At 43.1% G+C, this 19610-nt stretch overlaps 1 protein-coding gene across 7 annotated transcripts in view; it reads left to right on the top strand.

Annotated features, from left to right (window-relative positions):
* The window catches only part of APBB2 (amyloid beta precursor protein binding family B member 2), a 405358-nt gene that overhangs the window by 269526 nt on the left and 116222 nt on the right, over positions 1–19610 (top strand). For 4 of the 7 annotated variants that reach the window (XM_017509866.2, XM_037731835.1, XM_037731836.1 and 1 more), the window contains exons 7-9: positions 3149–3211; positions 3585–3670; positions 3768–3828. In XM_017509866.2, the coding sequence (XP_017365355.1) occupies positions 3149–3211; positions 3585–3670; positions 3768–3828 (210 nt within the window). The remainder of the gene's footprint in view (positions 1–3148; positions 3212–3584; positions 3671–3767; positions 3829–19610) is intronic. The other 3 variants (XM_017509868.2, XM_037731837.1, XM_017509867.2) reach the window with 1 other exon arrangement.

Genomic DNA, 19610 nt, shown 5'->3' on the forward strand with positions numbered 1-19610 from the left:
AAAAAAAAAAAAAAAAAATTGATTGAAAATTGTTAGCAAAACTTATTGGCCAAATGTAGAAAATATTCTCTCTTCTTAACTAAAAAAATTAGATGAATAGACCATGTAGTTCTTAAAATTTAAGAAAAAGTGAGTCTTTCATTGATTTTAACTTTTTAAAAAAGAAAAATTATGGTCACTTATACATTGGAGAGAGTTTGTTATCTTTGATGTAAATGAATAGTTTTAAATATAGGAGGGGAAAACGATCTTTGACCCAATCATAACACATACAACACTAGTTTCCATTTTCCTTCCTGAGTTTTGTGCTAAAGAATTTCTTTAGGAGTGCCCATGTTAAGTTTTTGTGAAATCACTATGCAGAGCCTTTGTTTATTTAAATCTATAAAAGGTGGTGGTTGGACACTTGCCATCTAACTCATGTTTCCATAACATGAGAGCTGGATTCTGACAGTCTTAGTACTGTTGTTAGCTTTTACTTTACAAATACCCTTATGTCCAAAGAGTAAATTAAAAAATTTAAAAACCACACACACGTAGAAACTGTTTTAATCAAGTACTGAAGAATTTTCTGAGTACTTGTTTTAGAAAATACTCTTCTTTTACCCTCTGTAATCTCAATGTATAGTGTCTCTTGGGGATAATTTCTGATTTTAAATTCTTTTTGTGAGGTACCTCTTTTTTTTTCTTGTTTCTATATTATAAGTTTCTCCACAAAGACAGTTATCTTGAGTCTTCCTAATTCATCATCTGACTATCCCTTTTCAAAGTTCAACTTAACAACAAATATTGCTCACATGTAAACAGTGATGACAATTTGAGGCCATATAAGTTTGTTTGTTTGTTTTTTTGAAAAGGAAATTGTAGCTTAAAATTTTATTTTATACTTGATATTTCTGGTCCTCATCTTAAGTCCTTATTAGGAGCTCTACATTGGTCCAAACCAAAACTGGTCACTGGCCCATCTGGAAATATGAGAAAAACTGGGCATCTTTCTCTCAGGAAGACATACATGTACAAAACCCCACACCCTTTTCAGGGGTTCACAGCCCCTCTGGGCTAACAGGTTAAAATTATCGTAGGTTATTAATTTTTTCCCCATAAAGACTGAACACTGCTTCTGGGGGTGGAGTGAGGGGAAAGGTAAGGGATTGGGCAATATTTCTGCCCTTTATTCACTAAGAGAAATTATTTAAAAAAAATAAATACAGTGGTCGAAGTTCCTATTTTATTTTGAAAAACTGTAGTTTAGGTGCCTAGACCAAAAAGAAAATGACACCACACATGTGCAGAGTAATAATGGACCCAAATTTGCAATGTCATGGCCCTCAGCAAGACCTGCAGGGTTTGATAAGTGCTTATCACACCAGGCACATGGCTCATGCCTGTAATCCCGGCACTTTGGAAGACCTAAGTGGGAGGATCACTTGAGCTCAGGAGTTCAAGACCAGCCTGTGTAGCATAGTGGAACCCCCATCTCAACAAAAATGTTTTTAAAAATTAGCCAGATGTAGTAACATGCACCTCAACAGTCCCAGCTATTCAGGAGACCAAGGCGGGAGGATTGCTTGAGCAGGAAGTCAAGGCTACAGTGAGACATGATCAGGCCACTGCACTCCAGGCTGGGCGACACAGTGAGACCCTGTCTCAAAAAAATTTTTAAATATTCAAGGACAGCAGCAGAATGGAAAAAATAAAATAAAATAAATGCATCTTTTGATGCACAAGACATTTAAACTTAGGTTTTTTTTTTTTTTTTATGTGCTTTTAGTGGTTTTCAAAACTGTATCAATGTTGTGAGTAAATGTTATGGGTCACTATTCACTTCTCATTTTCAAAGAACTTCAGTTGAAAAGTTATTTAGCTGAGAAGTTTTGATGGTTGATTTTTTAAACAAACAGGTTTGCCTAACCAGTCAGTAAAGCAGATTCACGAGACTGTCCCTGAGTTTCATTAGCCTTGCTTGCTTATTTCCCGGAATCTTAGATGAAAAATATTTGAATATACACTAAGCCTAGTAGAGAGAAAAAACATTTTCTCATGGTCTGAGGTGGATGGAGGAGTTGTTTCGATTTGGAAATCAGTTGCAAGAGCCTTCTCCACAAGGCCAGGCTTCATGCCTTGCAGTATAATTATGTTTAGAAAATCATTTCATGATTGGCCAGGCGCAGTGGCTCACGCCTGTAATCCCAGCACTTTGGGAGGCCGAGGCAGGTAGATCATGAGGTCAGGAGTTCGAGACCAGCCTGACCAACATGGTGAAACCCCATCTGTACTTAAAAAATAGAAAAAATTAGCCGGGCATGATGGTACGGGTCTGTAATCCCAGCTACTCAGGAGGCTGAGGCAGGAGAATCACTTGGACCCTGGAGGTGGAAGTTGCAGTGAGCTGAGATCACACCATTGCACTCTAGCCTGTGCGACAGAGTGAGACTCCATTTCAAAAATAAAAATAAAAAAAGGAAAATTATTTCATGATCAAGTATTAATTTGTGATGAGCCTTTTGTAGCAAAAAAAAAAAGTAAAGCTTTTATGAATTATAGGAATTTATGTTAGATTATTTAGAGCTGTTTTTTGTTAGGTTAAATTTCAGCAAAATGTTGATGTCAGTCTGTGTTCCTTACTAACCCTCTCTCCCCATCATTCTCCTTTTTTCTTTTAAGTGAAAATATCTTGACCCCCAAGTTTTAGGACCCTTAGCCATGGGTGTTCCCTAGTTTCCAGAGAAACGCGGTACCATCCCTCATTCCATCCCCACCTCCAGAAAACAGTTCTGTTTGGTTTATAGGGAGGAAAATGGTTACTATGGAATTAGGTATGCTAGTTGTCGAATACTTGGAATTATACTGTTTGCTTTTAAAATTACCTTTAGGAAATAATGTCACTGTCTGCTTCTAATAATATTTAGTCATTTATTTGGTAAGTAATGAAAGCACCACCACTCTCCTGCCCTAGTCTTCAGGTGATAATCTAGATGTGGGGGAGTGAGCCAACAAGTTGCCTGCCATTAAGAGTTAACTTGTTCCCTAACCCATCCTGTGAATATCAATGCTAACAACAGTGTCTTGTGTTTTTTTTTTTCTTTTCTTTTCTTCTTTTTCTTTAAATCAATGTGCTTTTTTCCTATGTGAATAATTATATGTCTAGAAACAGCCATGGAGTGATTTTGCTGTTCTGAATGGGGGAAAGATTAATAGTGACATTTGGAAGGCAAGTATATTGTCAGATCTTAGATCATTTAATATTTTATCCTTTCTGCATGGCTGTGGCTGTATATTTTTCTTCTTCGTGAATATCATGCATTCTGCAGGGACACAGTGATTGGGCTTGCTAGGGGCATTCAGCTCACACTCCTGTTGCCTTTTTTTGATGTCTCCCATTGTGAATGCCCAGGTTCCTCATTGTTTTGTAAGAACAGGCATTTGCACCAGTCAGCATTCAACAGTCCTTGCATGCCTTTCTCTGCCTAAGCTCACGTGCACTCTCTGCCTCTTGCTGGGAAGACTTTTCTCCCCTTTGATAATTGAGGCAATGAATGAACCCCTCCCACATCGTACATTAACGAGGCTCTATTTTCCTCTAGGATTTGCATGCAGCCACTGTTAACCCGGATCCCAGTTTAAAAGAGTTTGAAGGAGCAACCCTACGCTATGCATCTTTGAAACTCAGGTAGGACATTGGAAGGCTGGATCTGGTGTCAGTGTGTGGCTTTGTGCAGACAGTTTGCAGTAGAATCCTAAGTCCACTTTTCTGTTTTTCTCCCTAGAAATGCCCCACACCCTGACGATGATGATTCTTGTAGCATCAACAGTGACCCAGAAGCCAAGGTTTGTAAGAGAGATGTTTTGACACCAGGTATATTCTTACAGTCAATTAATGACTTTGGATAATGGCCCAGTTTTTACAAACCATCAGCCCAGAGCCATTTAATAAGTAATTATCCCTCAATTCTCTCTCTTTTCCAATCTCCCTGACACTTGAAGAAAATCCGATTCTAGGCTACGTTCGGTTTGGGAGGATTTCTAGAACCATCAAGACTCTGCCTATATCTCACTACATCAACTCTTTGCACAATGTAATAAGTTAAAATTATTGTTCAAATGGGTGGGCTTCAGAAGTCTTTAAAGATACAGCAGGCTCTGCCTTGCAGAGCAATGGGAGAGGAGGCTAAACAGGTAGGGTATGAGACCCCTCCCACCTATCTGCACCAGAGCAGCCTCTTATCTGTGCAAGGTGAAATCTCTTTGCCATTCCTGTCATAAACACAGATTGGAGACATAGGTCGTGTGATGGAAAGCTGGGGGCAGTGGGGGCAAACTTGTGTCCAGTTTGTTTCTGGAATTCTAGTAGAGTCCTAACAGGGCCAGCTTTTTGGGCATGTGGCCAGTGCAGCTGCCCAGGGCCCCACAATGAGAAGGCCCCTGTGCGTGGGGATTAATGCTGCAAGGTTGCTGTCAGGAAATTCTTAATCTTTGAATTTGTATCTTATAAGTCAAGCCCAATAGAACCTGCCTGAGAGGGCTGGGCTTTATATTACACACAGTCCTGCCACCTCCCAGCATCCCTGGGCGGTTCTCAGCTTCTGGCCCCCCTGGAAATCCCAGGCCTTGCCAGACCTCCCTATCTCCCTCCCCACCTAGAGACTTCTACTGCCCTCTACTGCAGAAGAGACCTGGGTGTGAGCATGGGAGGGCTGGGGTCAAGTGTACACTTGCTGTGTATCTTGGGATGGGGCAGGTTCCACAGGCGACTTAGTGGGGGTGAGCTTCTTGCCTATCTGCAATCCAGGCACCTAGCGTGCCCCAGCGCTGATGTTGCAATACATTTATGGGTCACCCATCTGCTTCGGATTGAGATCGTGGACCCATGGGAAGGGAGGATTCCTGGCTTGACTTCCTCGCCCCTGATCAGTGCATGGTGCATCTGTCCAGCAGCTGATGGGAGTGAGGACCCAGAAGCCGATGATCTGTGTGCGTGTACCGGATATGGACAGAGCCCTGAGTGTTTGTAAGGGTTTGCACTTACTCTGCAAGTATCCCCATGCCTGAGGGATTGTGACATTAAATAGCAATTTAAAAACACGTTAATGGCCAGGCGTGATGGCTCATGCCTGTAATCCCAGCATTTTGGGAGGCCAAGGCAGGTGGATCACCTGAGCTCAGGTGTTCAAGCCCAGCCTGGCCAACATGGCGAAAGCTCCGTCTACTAAAAATATAAAAATTAGCCAGGCATGGTGGCACACCCCTGTAATCCCAGCTACTCAGGAGGTTGAGGCAGGAGAATCACTTGAACTCAGGAGGCAGAGGTTGCAGTGAGCCAAGATCACGCCACTGTACTCCACCCTGGGTGACAGAGCGAGTCTCCATCCTGAACAAAACAAAACAAAATAACAAGCCAAGAGAAAGATTAGAGAAGAAAGGAAAAAGCTCAATGTTTTAGTATTTTTTATAGCATTTTCCCCCTGCTTTTTGAATGGGGGTTGGGGCTTGCATTTTCATATTGCATATTTTGTTTTCATTTACAAGTTACGCACCTGATCATGTGGTACTAACAGCCATGGAATCCCACCATGTCCACTTCAGCACCTTCCCCTCCACTCCCCTTCACCCTCCTGTGCCATGGACCGAGAAAGAGTGTTCCCAGATTCTTACTTGTTCTGAATCCCAAAGCGGATCTGTGTCTACAAATAACATTGCAAATAGGTTTTCTTAGTAGCAGTTAAGAGGGGAACACCATGCAGGTTCAAAACCTTGACTTCTTTGCCAGAAACTGCCATATTGCCAGTGGGTTCTGTATCTCAGGGCTCCCAGTGAAATCTCTGCTGCTTCTAGTCAAGTCAGCTTCCTTTATGGTAGGGAACGTGGGTTGTGAATAATTTGCTTTGCTTAATTTGTGTTTTACAAGTTCTGTCAGCAAAGGCTGGAAGAAGAGCAGTATCTCTGTCCACCACTAAGGGTTTGAGCAGTGATACATGTGAAGCCAGGGTGTGAAATTGACAAGGGGGAAAGCATGGAATGGAGATGGAATTGGTAATAGGAAAAGGAGCACTAGTTCAATGAAACCCAAGTTGGTGGGTCGGGTTTTCTCTCTTTTCCACTTCCGGCTGTATTGGTTACTGAATTCTTTATCTGCCACCTTTTTATTGCCAGCATGTCTATTTCAATGCCTGTTATGGGTCTGTTCATGTCAATAAGGAAGCTCAGCTTTGCCATAAGTTTCTAAAGCTGTGCTTTGTTCTAAACAACAAGAAAAAAATACATGCATTGTATTATTTATTATCTACATCTTGCTTTGTTCCATAAAAGATGTGAGAATACTTCTAAGAACAAATACTTTTTTTTTTTTTTTTAAAGGCACAGAAGATAGAATATTCAGTGCATCAGTCTGAGCTGGAACAATATAGAGAGTAAGGAAAGATCAGCCTGGGGAGAATGAAAAACTCAGTTTTTCAGATCACAGGATTTGCACAGCTACTAATATGGACCTGCAAGAGGGGTTTTCTGTATGCCTCCTGGTGATTATTTAACCTGAGGATTTTTAGCATGAATGGAGTGAATGCCTAGAAGCGCTCATCAGAATCTTAAAAGGAGTTTTGCAAGCTGGGTGCAGTGGCTAACACCTGTAATCCCAGCACTTTGAGATGCCAAGGCCAGAGAATCGCTTGAGCCCAGGGGTTTAAGACCATCTTGGGCAACATAGTGAGACCTCGTCTCTGCAAAAAAAAAATTAAAAATTAGCCAGGTGTGGTGGCCCGTGCGTGTGGTCCCAGCTACCTGGGAGGCTGAGGTGGGAGGATCGCTTGAGCCTGGGAGGTAAAGGCTGCAGTGAGCCATATCGTGCCACTGCAGTCCATGAGTTCAGAGGTGACTTTTATGAAGACACATTGGAGGAGCTTCCGTCCCCCATTGTGGTCATTCCTGCTTGCCTGGGGGCCAGAGCCAGCGCCTCAGAGGAAGAAGTGGCAAGACCTAGGTTTTTTGGATGTTTGAGCACCTTTGTAGAATAAGATACTCACTTTATGTTCTTTCAGTCCACCAAGAACCAGGGAATCGGGTGGCCCCCTCCCCCATCAAAAACCCTGACTTGAAAAATAACACTTAATTTGATATACTACAGAATTCTAAATATAGTCTGTGAGAAATGATTACGTAAAAAGTTATTATAGAACATGTCTTCCTTACTTGCTACTTAAAACTTACATGCTGAAGAAAATAAAAATTATTTTTAGACTGTTGGGATGGGGACACTTCCAAATCCTCTTCAGCTACTACTCTGAGTCTGGGCATCTTAATCAGTTGTTCAGTGAAACCTCTAAATAGCAATGGCAACACAAAATCACCACACACGCACATGCACACACTTCCCCAAAGAGCAAAGCCTTTTTCTAACTCTGAAAGTGTTTTTTGAGCCTGCCAAAATTTCTAATACAGTAAAGTTTTTGTACTTGATAGCCACATATGTGTGTTTGTATATAATTCTGAGTTCCCTGTTTAACTTTTTGTTTTGAAACAATTATAGATTTTTAGAAAAATGGCAGATACTGAGTTTCCATAGACCCCTTTACCTAGTGTTCCCTAATATTAACTTCCTTATAATCATGGTACATCAGTCAAAACTAAGACATTAATGTTGATATCATATTATTTACTATAAACTGTATTCACATTTTCTCATTTTTTCTACTATTGTCCTTGATCTGTTCCAGGACCAAGCCTAGGATACTATGTTGCATGTAGTGAGCTCTTGAAAAATGACTTCAGGTGCTCCATTGTAGTCCTCAGCCTGCTTACTCTTAATTCCATTATAATATTCCATTTAATTAATAGCACCGTGACCTTTCCAGGCACCAGTAACCTAAGAGCAGTTTTCCCATACTACAGAGCAGAGCTACAACTTCATAAAAATAGATGACTTTTTTTTTTTTTTTTTTCATTTAAAGTCCTATGCATTTTAAAGTAGTAATTTATTTTATCATATTATTATTACAATTGCAAAAGAAAAATGCAGATTTTTTTTTTTTTTTTCATTTAAATTACTGCTTTGGTATAGCTTGCTAAAACTGGTATTACTGGGGCAAAGGCTATCGGTTTTATTGCTTCTGTCATTTAAGGCGAAATTACTTTCCAGAAAGCCTGTAGCAGCATATAATCCCATCACTAATATCCTAGAGCCCTCTTCTTTGTCCACATCCCAGCTGGCTCTAGGCTTTGTCATTTTTATTTATTCATCTTAGTTTTATTGCGTGTGAGCTACTACCCCCGGGTTTTAAAATTTCCCCTTATTAAATTATCTTAGATGCAGGACATTTCCTATGAAACTCTGTTTCTGTCCATTCCTGGCTATTTTTCTTCTAACTTTTCTATGCATTTTAAAAGTAAGATTTTTATTCGGGAATAATTTTAGATTTATAGCAAAGTTGCAAAGATAGTACAGTGTTCTCAGAGCCCCTTCTCCAGATCACCATCATGTTGGATCCTACAGAATCATAGTACATTTGTCAAAACTAAGAAATTAACAATGATACAAAGTTATTAATAAACACCATATTCTGATTTTACCAGTTTTTCTTCTAATGCCCTTTTCTGTTCCAGGATCTAATGTAGGATGCCATATTGCATTTTAGTCTCTATGCATTTTTACTGTTTTATTTTTTGAGATGGAATCTCACTCTGTCACCTAGGCTGGAGTGCAATGGCACAATCTTGGCTTGCTGCAACCTCCACCTTCTGGATTCAAGTGACTCTCCTGCCTCAGCCTCCCGAGTAGCTGGGATTACAGGCTTGCGCCACCACACCCAGCTAATGTTTGTATTTTAGTAGAAACAGGGTTTCACCGTGTTGGCCAGGCTGGTCTCAAACTCCTGACCTCAAGTGACCCACCCTCTTAGGCCTCTCAATGTGCTGGGATTATAGGCATGGGCCACCATGCCTGGCCACATTTTAAAATTATTATTTATTACTATTATATTTTTTTGAGATGGAGTTTCATTCTTGTTGCCCAGGCTGGAGTGTGGTGGTACAATCTCGGCTCACTGCAACCTCCGCCTCCTGGTTCAAGCAATTCTGCCTCAGCCTCCCCAAGTAGCTGGGACTACAGGCATGTGCCACCACGCCTAGCTGATTTTTTTTTTCTTTAGTAGAGATGGGGTTTCATCATGTTGGTCAGGTTGATCTTGAACTCCTGACCTTCTCCTGCCTCGGCTTCCCAAAGTGCTGGGATTACAGGCATGAGCCACCATACCCAGCCCCTATGCATTTTTAAATTCAGAACTATCTGCTACTGTAATCTTACATATTTTCTTCAGTCATTTCTTTTTCTATTTTGTGCCACTTTTCCACGGGAAAATGTTTTAAAACTTTCTGTATATCCAAGGCTTTTGTAGATGATTGTCTCTCATGCCTCATTTGTTAAGAAGACAACTCCTTGGCATGTTTTAGGTGACCAGGTAGCTTTCACTTCTCCATCCCGATCACCTCCTGTGCTCATCCTACTTTAATACCTTAAATTCGGAATTTAGCCCTTTGCCCGTGCCACATGACTGGCCAAATTCTTGATTAGCATTCAGATAAAAACCAGTTATAATTAAATTGTAGAAAACTTAATGCTTTGAAAAATATATACCGCTTCCTTAGAGTTCTTTTCTGTCTTTTGTGTAACTCCACTCAGACTTCTGTAAAGGAGATGTCCTGCCACCTGGTGGACAATATTGAAAATTACATCTTTAAGGAAAAGGGGCCGGGCATGGTAGCTGATGCTTTTAAGTAATCCCAGCATCTAGGGAGGCTGAGGCGGGTGGATCTCTTGAGCCCAGGAGTTCGAGACCAGCCTGAGCAACGTGGTGAAACCCTGTTTCTATGAAGAAATGCAAAAATTAGCCTGGCATGGTGGCATGCGCCTCCAGGAGGCTGAGGTGGGACGATCACCTGAGCCCAAGGAGGTTGAGGCTGCAGTGAGCCATTGCACTCCAGCCTGGGTGACAGAGCCAGACCCTGTCTCCAAAAAAAAGTATGGGAGAGGGCAACATTTCATCTGGAATCAGAATTTCTTTTGCTTGGAAGTAACAGAGCAGATCTAGTGGGCTTTCTTTTAGAGGTGAAAAAGATGAGTCAGAGTTATTTGTGATAACAACTAGTTATTGGTGGAGATGGCATTTAAAGATGGGTCTTCTGAGCCTCTGACCACTCCATCCTGCTGTCTCTGTCTCAGTGTGTATAACAAGGCATTTTCAAGGTATCTGTGAAGTTTTTGGTACTGTTTTTAGAACATTGTTCTTTGAAACACAGAATAAAGGAAACGGGCAAGGAAGATGATGCTGCCCCGGGGATTAAATTCTCCGAGTTTCAGCATCCTCATCGTTACAATGAACGTGTCGTCAAATTAGAAGTCATTTCTGCTTCTGAGAAACTTTCAGATTTCAAGTGAAATGGAGTAGCCCTGGTCTGTGGCATCTGGAGATGAAATAGCCTGGAGAAGGAAAGAAAGAGTGCCATGGACCAGGGCTGGCACCCCTTTCCAGAGCACGTGCTGCATGTGTGACCTCCCCTCTGCCAGGCACCTAAGTGCAATTTTCCTGCAGACACGAGGCATTATAGTTATGTTTCCATATTGTAGATAAGATACTGGTGCTTAGAACAGGCTCAGTAATTTATCACACAGCTAGTAACTGATGTAACAGGGACTCAAACACAAATGCGCCTGACTCCAAAGGACAGGAAAGTGTCACCCCCACTTGTTCCCAGTTATTGCTTCTCTCAGCTTTAAGATCATTTTGGGGCCAGGCATGGCAGATCACCTGCGGTCAGGAGTTCCAGAGCAGCCTGGCCAACATGGTGAAACTCTGTACCTACTAAAGATATAAAAGCTAGCTGGGATTGGTGGCACATGCCTGTAATCCCAGCTGTTGAAGAGGCTGAGGCAGGAGAATCGCTTGAGCCCGGGAGACAGAGGTTGCAGTGAGCCGAGATCATGCTACCACACTCCAGCCTGGGCAACAGAGCGAGGCTCCATCTCGAAAAAAGAAAAAAAATCATTTCGGCAACCTGGGTATTTGGGGTTGGAGTAGCAGAGTTGTTAGAGGTAGGAATGGGTGAGGGAACTGGAAGGTCAGTGCCTGAGGACAGACTCCTCCTTCTTACCCTCATCCAGACTTGGGGTCTAGTCCTATGCGGTGCTTTTCACACATTGCTGTACCTGTGGGCAAATCCTGATTCATTTGCTCTGTGGTGGGACCCGAAATTGCATTTCTGTTAAGTGTGCAGGTGATACTGATACTGCCAGCCTGCAGACAACACGGAGTAATAACACTGTACAGTTGGAAACCTGGTGAAAACAAGGCACCAATTTTGTGCAGCTTCTGCAGGGAAGTAGACATAGTCTTTCTACGCAGTATCTTCTGGTTCTGTCACAGCCATTTGCAACCAATTCACAGCTGCTTAGGAACTTTTCTTATCAGCACTGGATTTTGTGAAAGCTTTGCATGCCTCCTTACTTTGCTCCAGATGGAGAGGAAGAGGAAAGAGATGAAACAAACCATCGGTTAGGAGGTTTGATGAAGCTTTCTGAACTGAATGGTGAATGAACATGAGATTCTAATATTCGTCTGGGAGCTTATCTGCGCCCTCCCTTGGTTTCTGTTAGCATAGATTTTCATGAAGTAATTATATTAGCAGCTACTGACTAGATTAGCACTAATAGATAAACAGGAAGTAGTAGGGAGTACCTTTTCTCATTCAGATTTATTTTTGGTCTGGGTAGCAAATTCATTATCATTACTTAGCATTTATATGCGATTTTACAGCTGCATGTAGTTCTTATAATTGATTTTTATTCATGTGGTACAGGTTTCTTCTTTCAGAAATCCTGATCTGTGTGGGAAGTTTGGGTTTGATTTGCATTGTTGATTCATTCATTGAGTTACAGACGTTTATTGAATGCTAAGTGTGAAAGGAGCATACATAGTGTATGGTGTGGTTAAGAGTATGGACTCTGTCTGGACCCAGACTGTCTGGGTTCACAGCCAGGCTCTGCTGCTTACTAGCTGGATGACGTTGGGCAAGTTACCTACCGTCTCTGTGCCTCAGTTTCCTCGTCTACAAATTGAGGGTAATGATGGAGCCTACCTCATATGGCTGTTATGAACATTGATTTGACATATTATAAACACTATAAATATATGTATATGTCAAGGGCTTGAGTAGTCCCTAGCACATAGCACATAATAAGCATTCTTTATGCATTGGCCATTATACTCTTCCTACTGCAAGAAGGAATGGATATGGCTCCTGCCTTCAGGCAATGGAGAAGAAACAAGCGAATTCAATGCACTGTGCCAGGAGCTGAGCTATTGAGTCATGAATGGAGGTTGTTCCAGGGGCATATTCCATGGCTGGGTGAAAGGGGTGGTTCGGGAGGTTTCCCAGAAGGAGATGACACCTAAGCTATTAAGTATATTTGAATTATCACTGGAGTTAGTGATTCTCTCTCCCCCTGCCCACCATTCTTTTCAAAAAATGTAAGTACAGAAGCTTTGAAAATGATTCGATATGTAAATTTGTATTCATTTTCAGCAAATGCTTTTAGGAACAGATCTGTTAAGATAAGGTCCATCTGTATTTGCCCAATACTGCGGATAACATTGTTTCTGTTATCTGTTCCTGTGTACTGTGTAGCAAACTGCAGCAAAACTTGGTAGCTTGAAACAATCATTTCTTTTGCTCAGGATTTAGTGGGTTCCAGAATCTGGCGAGGGTTTGGTGGTGCAGTTCCTGCCTGGTCCACATGGGGGCAGCTGGGGCTGGAGGATCCTCTTCCAAGATGGCTTCTTCTCCAGCCTGTCTCCTGGCACGTCCTCTAGGGCGTCTCCATGTGGCTTGGGCCTTCCCACTCAATGAGAAGTCCAGGCCACATGGAGAGGCCCTAGAGGACATGCCAGATGTCCAGCTTCTTACCTGGTGTCCAGCTTCCAAGAAGCAGGAAGGTGAAGCTACCGGGTAAGGAAAGGCTCTTCTTGGTAATGGCACCATGCCACTTCCACCATATTCTGTTGGTCAGAGTGGTCACAGTCCAGATCCAAGGAGTAGACAGACTCCACCTTTTGATGGGACAGTGGCAAGTTCACGTTACAAGGAGCACATAGGATGGGGGGTTTTACTGCAGCCATCTTTGGGAGGCACAATCCACAAAACCTGTCATTCCCGTGTTTCATTCATTTAAAATCAGTACCTTCAGTACAGGGCAGAAAATATCAACATAGTTGAATCACAAAACCAAGGTCCAGAGCCAGTGATGGACATATCAAGTCCTAGCTGAATGAGATTCAGCCTCTCATGCATGGCTTTTAGTTGGCATTCACAAAGAGAAAATAAGGATCATCTCATTCCAGCCTTAGGAAAAGTGGAAGGCGCATAGAGGCAAAGTGACTGCCCAAGCGTGCATAGCTGGTCACGGCAGAGCAGGGCCCGAAGCTGGGCTCCCTGACCCTCATCCAGCCTGGTTTCCTACTGCATGGTGTAGACACTCACTGCCACTGGCCTTGGCTGCTCATTTTGCCTCCTACCCCAGAGGACAGCTTTTGTGTTTCTGTTTTCCTCCCTTTATTTGCCAGCACAGCCAAGCATAATGCCATGTTCCTGGCAGAAGCGTGGCTTCCTTTCCCTTATTAATTTCTGGTCATTACACTTGCCTGAATGAGCAGTCGAGGAATTGGTAGCTGCGTGTGACCCCCGAGTTTTGAAGGGCGCCGTTGAAGCAAGATGCATTGTTGTCTAACTCTTGGCAGCTGCACCCTCTGACGGGCAGATGCCTGGAAAGGCTCATGAAGAAAAGACAGACTTCCTTCTTCCCCCGAAACAATGAGGGAGGAAACAGGTGAGGAAATGGGCACCAGCCAGCAGCAGTGGCAGCAGCCACCATCCTGAGAGCACCAGGGTGGCAGGTGCATGAACCTGGCCTGGTGGGTTCTTGGCAACCTGGTGGGTTCTTGGCAACCTGGTGGGTTCTTAGCAGAGCATTTTGGGCCATCAATAACCACAAAACTGAACAGCCTCAGGCAGGAGAGGCCATGGGACATCCATCCAGCAGGTCTGGGTGCTCCAGGAAGGACCAGCTGGTTGAGACCTGGGGGGTCCTGAAGCTTGCATTCCAAGGCCATCTGGAAAAGAGCCAGCACATCTCAGAACTTGTTCTCTCTACTCTTGCCAAATGATGTTCTCTCTACTCAGGCCTGCTGCCTGAGAGCTTAACACCAGATACTGGTATTTAGATAGTGATGAAAACATTTCTGCTTTATTTGCAGTTTAAAAATTGATGGAGAACTGATGGTTTCTTTCCCCTACAGGACAATTAGATTAATTCAGATGCTGGCTGGGTGCAGTGGCTCACACCTGTAATCTCAGCATTTTGGGAGTGGATCCTTTGAGCTTAGGAGTTCAAGACCAACCTGACCAACATAGTGAGACCCTGTCTATACAAACAAACAAAAATTAGCTGGGTGTGATAGAACGTGCTTGTAGTCCCAGCTACTCGGAAGGCTGAGGTAGGAAGATCACTTGAGTCTGGGAGGCAGAGGTTGCAGAGAGCTGAGATCGTGCCACTGTACTCCAGCCTGGGCAACAGAGCCAGATCCTGTTTCAAAAAATAAATAAGTAAATACATAACTCAGATGCCAAGCCATTTCTTGCTAAGCCACAATACTTTATCACCTCTCGGATTCCTATTTAAAATCTCATTGAAGTGTGAGGCCCTGTAGCTAAGCCACAAAGATCAGGGTCTGAGTTCTCCCTCTGCTTCTGACTCTAGTGCTTATAAGAAAATCATGTCAGGAGTCCGCTTTCCACATTTTCAGACTCTAAACTGACACCAAGAGTGGCAGCTCCCAACAACAGTGTGCAGCAGATTCATCTGTTCATTCGGCATGTGTGTATTCAATAGCTATTACATACATAGTGGGGTGGTGGGCGATTTATCAGACTGGGGAAGGAAACAAAATAAAGTAATGCAACAGAGACAATGCTAGTATCATTTAAGAATGACAATTACAATGCTGCTAGAATTAAAGAAGTAGCTTGCAACTGCACTGCGAGTTAGATTTCTGTTGCTTCATGTTGAAGCAGTTCAGTTAGGTCATCTCTCTAAGCTCTAACACATAAGCAATTTCACTCAGCCTTAGGAGACCGTCAGACTAAATATCACTTCATGAAAAGTGTATTTAGCTGTTGAATCCACACATTCCTAACCCAGATCTGTGGCCAGACATGCTTAGTTCCCCCTGTGTTGTTGGCACCGATAGGATACGTGTCCCTTTCGATCCGTGATCGTCTCGTTCTCTAAGCAGACATGCTGCTTAGGAAGGGGCAGACCGGTCTCCACTGGGGCTTACTTTTCTGCCATAGCCATGTTGCCAGTGGCCAGATTGAACTGCACGTGAGCCCTGTCTGTAACAAAGAGAGAAAATTGTCCCACGTAAATGACACATGGAACCCAGAGCCAAATGCATGTGAATTCTCAAAAAGGGCTTCTCCTGAGAGCCATGGTTTTTTCAGAGTTGCGTGATCTCAGATGAGATCACAACCTAGAGCTTATTTGTAGAAAGTACTTCGTTTTTTTTCTCCTCTTCACCAGTGCCATAGGCAAGTGTCGCTAAGTAAAGAAAGTAAAGTACTATATCAAGCTCATCTCTTCTGCTTCACATAGTCTTATGCATCTCTGCCGTGTTTTGGTTGAGAGCTAGAAACAATGGAATAAATGGACATCCAGTGTCTACCTTCATCATTTGGCAAGAGTAGAGGATGGATGGAGAAGGAAATTAACATCTCTCCAGTTCCAGCCATGTGCTGCCCGCTCTTCATGCATCTGTCTGATTCTCAGAACCACCACACAGGGGAGGTGAAGTTATTATTCTCATTGTACAAATGAGGAAACTGGGATTCTAAGAACCTAAACAAGTTTCTTAAAATCACACATGTATTTTAAAATGGGCACGAATACACGAAGGTGGTGTGAGACCATTATGGACAAGCCCAGCTTTCTTTCAGTTTCGTCACCACCTCTATAAATGCCGCCATAAGCCTCACAGTGCCCTGTCCTCTCACAAGCCCTGTGAGGGACTCCTGTGCTTTTTTATTTTTTATTTTTTTGAGACAGAGTCTCCGTCTGTTGCCCAGGCTGGAGTGCAGTGGCAGGATCTCGGCTCACCGCAACCTCCGCCTCCCAGGTTCAGGCGATCCTCCTGTGTGAGCCTCCTGAGTAGCTGGGATTACAGGCACGTGCCACTATGCCTGACTAATTTTTTTATTTTTAGTAGAGATGGGGTTTCATCTCTACTAAAGAGAGATGAGACCGATTGGTCGGGCCAGTCTCGAACTTCTGACCTTGTGATCCGCCTGCCTCAGCCTTCCAAAATGCTGGGATTACAGACAGGCTCTTATTTTTAGTTGAGGGAGCTGAGGCACAGAGCATTCAGTGGCTTTATCACACTTCCACAGTTGGTAAATGGCATAGCTGAGATTTGAACACAGTCTGGTCCCAGACTGTCTGCATTTAGATTTCATTGCCGGGCTACCCTTCCTCTCAGTGTAGGTCAGCCCATCCCTGGCCTTTTTTTAGATGGAGTTTTGCTGATTTTGCCCAGGCTGTAGTGCAATGGTGCAATCTCAGCTCACTGCAACCTCTGCCTTCCGGGTTCAAGTGATTCTCCTTCCCCAGCCTCCTGAGTAGCTGGGATTATAGGCACATGCCACACACACCTGGCTAATTTTTTATTTTTAGTAGAAATGGAGTTTTACTGTGTTGGCCAGGTTGGTCCCCAACCACTGACCTCAGGTAATCCTCTCGCCTCAGCCGCCCAAAGTGCTGGGATTGCAGATGTGAGTCACCACGCCCGGCCCGGCCTGGCCCTGGCCTTTAAAGCCTACATATGGTTTGATCCCCTGATTCCCTGGGGGTTGCTGTGTGAGGTTCTGTCCCATAAGCTCAGGTTCACCTAAGGACATGTAACTGTTTTAAAGACAGAGAGGTAAGAGAAAATATAGTTTTGTGAATGTGTGTTGTTTGTGTTTGTTTTTTTGTTATGGTATTAGTCTGTTCTCATACTGCTAACAAACACATACCTGAGGCAGGGTAATTTATAAAGAAAAAGACGGTTAATGGACTCACTGTTCCACATGGCTGCAGAGACCTCGCAATCATGGCGGAAGGCGAGAGTCGCATCTTACATGGTAGCAGGAAAGAGAGCGTGTGCAGGGAAACTTCCCTTTATAAAACCATCAGATCTCATGAGACTCACTGTCATGAGAACAGCATGGGAAAGACCTACCCCCATGATTCAGTTACCTCCCACCAGGTCCTGCCCATGACACATGGGAATTATGGGAGCTACAATTCAAGATGAGATTTGGATGGGAACACAGCCAGGCCGTATTAATGACATACCAAAGCAGTTGACTCCCAATGAATGACAAAAGAGATAAAAACCAGCCAGAGAATCTTTGTCCCTAATGCAGGGCTGTGGTCCGAGTGGAAAGATTATGAAGCAGGAGCAGCAATACCTGGGTTCTAGCCCCCTTCTGTCAGCGATGGGCTGTGTGGCTTTGAACAAGTTACTAAACTTCTCTGGACTTCGCTTCTCTCACCTGTAAAGTGGGATAATGCTATTGCCTAGTCTGGGAACCTCACAGTGTTGCTGTGAAGATGAAACCAGACATGTTGTATAGATGCTCTGATAATGTACAGCCCGTTCTAAACATCAAATAGGATTTTTATCTTCCAAAACTGTCTTCAGAATATTTTGAGGTAATGGTTCCCAACAGTCCTGCCAGTCAGGGTGAGTTAGCAGTTTGGGCGGCTGTGTGGACAAAGTCACTTGGAGGCAGTGTGGGGCTCAGCCCAGTCCCAGGCGTGTGCTGGCTCTCAGGCCCACCCCCTCAATCTCTGAGCCTGGGAATCATGATATTAGCAGTGCTTTACAGTATGTCATAGCTTAAGTTAAGCAGCATAGATTCCTTTTTTTTTTTTTTTCTTCCAGACCTTAGAAGAAATTTAAAGTGGGAAATATCTGGCAATATACTGGTTATTAAAGAAGATGCATTAAAATGTTGATAGTACCTGATTATGTGAGAAGGGTTGGAAATTTTCATGTCACTTCCAGATAGGTGACCGTGAGGACATGTACAAAGAAGTTCCTGTATGTTAATAGGGGTGTTTGTCACCTCATCTTATAGACAAAACAAGCCTTGAAACAGTTTTTCACTCATTGAATTTAGTGAGTGTGTAGCTGTTTTACTTACCATAGAATGAATTATTCCCCTTTTCCTTTACTGTGGAGCACATTTACGTAAAGCACTCGTCAGTTCAGACTTCCTTCGCGGTTCAGCCACAGTGGAAAGGATGCCTCTTGAGTTTATCTTACCAGCCTTCCTTTCACCGTACCCCAGGTTAAAGCCCAGCCTGCTCTCAGCCTCCAGAGGCCTGCTTGAAAAGACTTGGAATTTAGTAGTCACAAGGGTTTTTTTTTTTAATATACTAGCTTTAAAACAAAACAAAACAAAAATACTTCAAGGCTCTATATAAATACAGAAATGGAAGTTGTGGTCAGCCATGGTGGCTTATGCCTGCAATCCCAGCACTCGGGGAGGTCACGGTGGGAGGATTGCTTGAGCCCAGGAGTTTGAGACCAGCCTGAACATGGTGAGACCCAGTATCTATTGAAAAAAAAAAAAAAAAAAAGGAAGAGAGAAAAAGAAAGCTGCCCCCATTTTGCAGGAAAATGTAGCTCCTTTGTGTGCTCCTTGAGTTCCTCTGCCACTTCTCCTCCAGCGTTTGTGTTGATTTTAAGAGTGACAAGGACTGCCAAAAATGGGGATTGCCACAGAATCTGGCCTGCTGCCATTAACGGCATTAAAGCACTCTTGCTGTCCAAAAGATAGGCTGTGGGTAAATAGTGTAGAGCCTATAAAACATTTTCCCCAAAATCCTTTAACTTAAAAAGTTAATATTGGGGAAAGAATTGACACAGATGGCTCAGAAATTCCCCAGTGGCATTCAAGCATGTGTTGGTATGGCATTACCTGCAAAGCACCTTCACATTCCTATGGAGTTGTTTGTGGGCCTCTCTCTTTGAAAGATGTCTATAGAGATGAGCTTGGCCAGTGCTCAGTAACTGTGTACCAGCCATGGTGATGATGTGCTAGTGGAAGCTAGTCCCTTTCCCGCTAGATTAAGCTACATAGATTATGATAGAGTAGTTTGGCCAGCACTGGGCTACATCACATTGTAAATAAGTGAAAATATTCAGAATATTGTGTTCTGTTTTATGTGCTAAAGTGTGAACTGCCATCCTCTCCTTTAAGATGTAAAGGCTTTGCCCAAAGCAATGTGAAAAGTGGGAAGCTCTATTGCGTTGTTATGGAATAAGTTTCACAGAGATTCATTTCGCAAGTGGAATTATAACCTAGATACGGAATAAACCTAATGACTCTCTGGTCCAATCATCCCTGTTAAAACAAGAAGGTTCATAGGGAGAGTTAACTGATCACCCTTATTTTAAACCTTTGCCCTAGGGATAAAAAGCCCACAGCACCCTTGGGAGAGGATTCCTTGTTTTAATATCTCTTTT

The sequence above is a fragment of the Cebus imitator genome, unplaced genomic scaffold (genome assembly GCF_001604975.1).
Source record: "Cebus imitator isolate Cc_AM_T3 unplaced genomic scaffold, Cebus_imitator-1.0 Scaffold425, whole genome shotgun sequence".
In the NCBI taxonomy this organism is placed as follows: Eukaryota; Metazoa; Chordata; class Mammalia; order Primates; family Cebidae; genus Cebus; species Cebus imitator.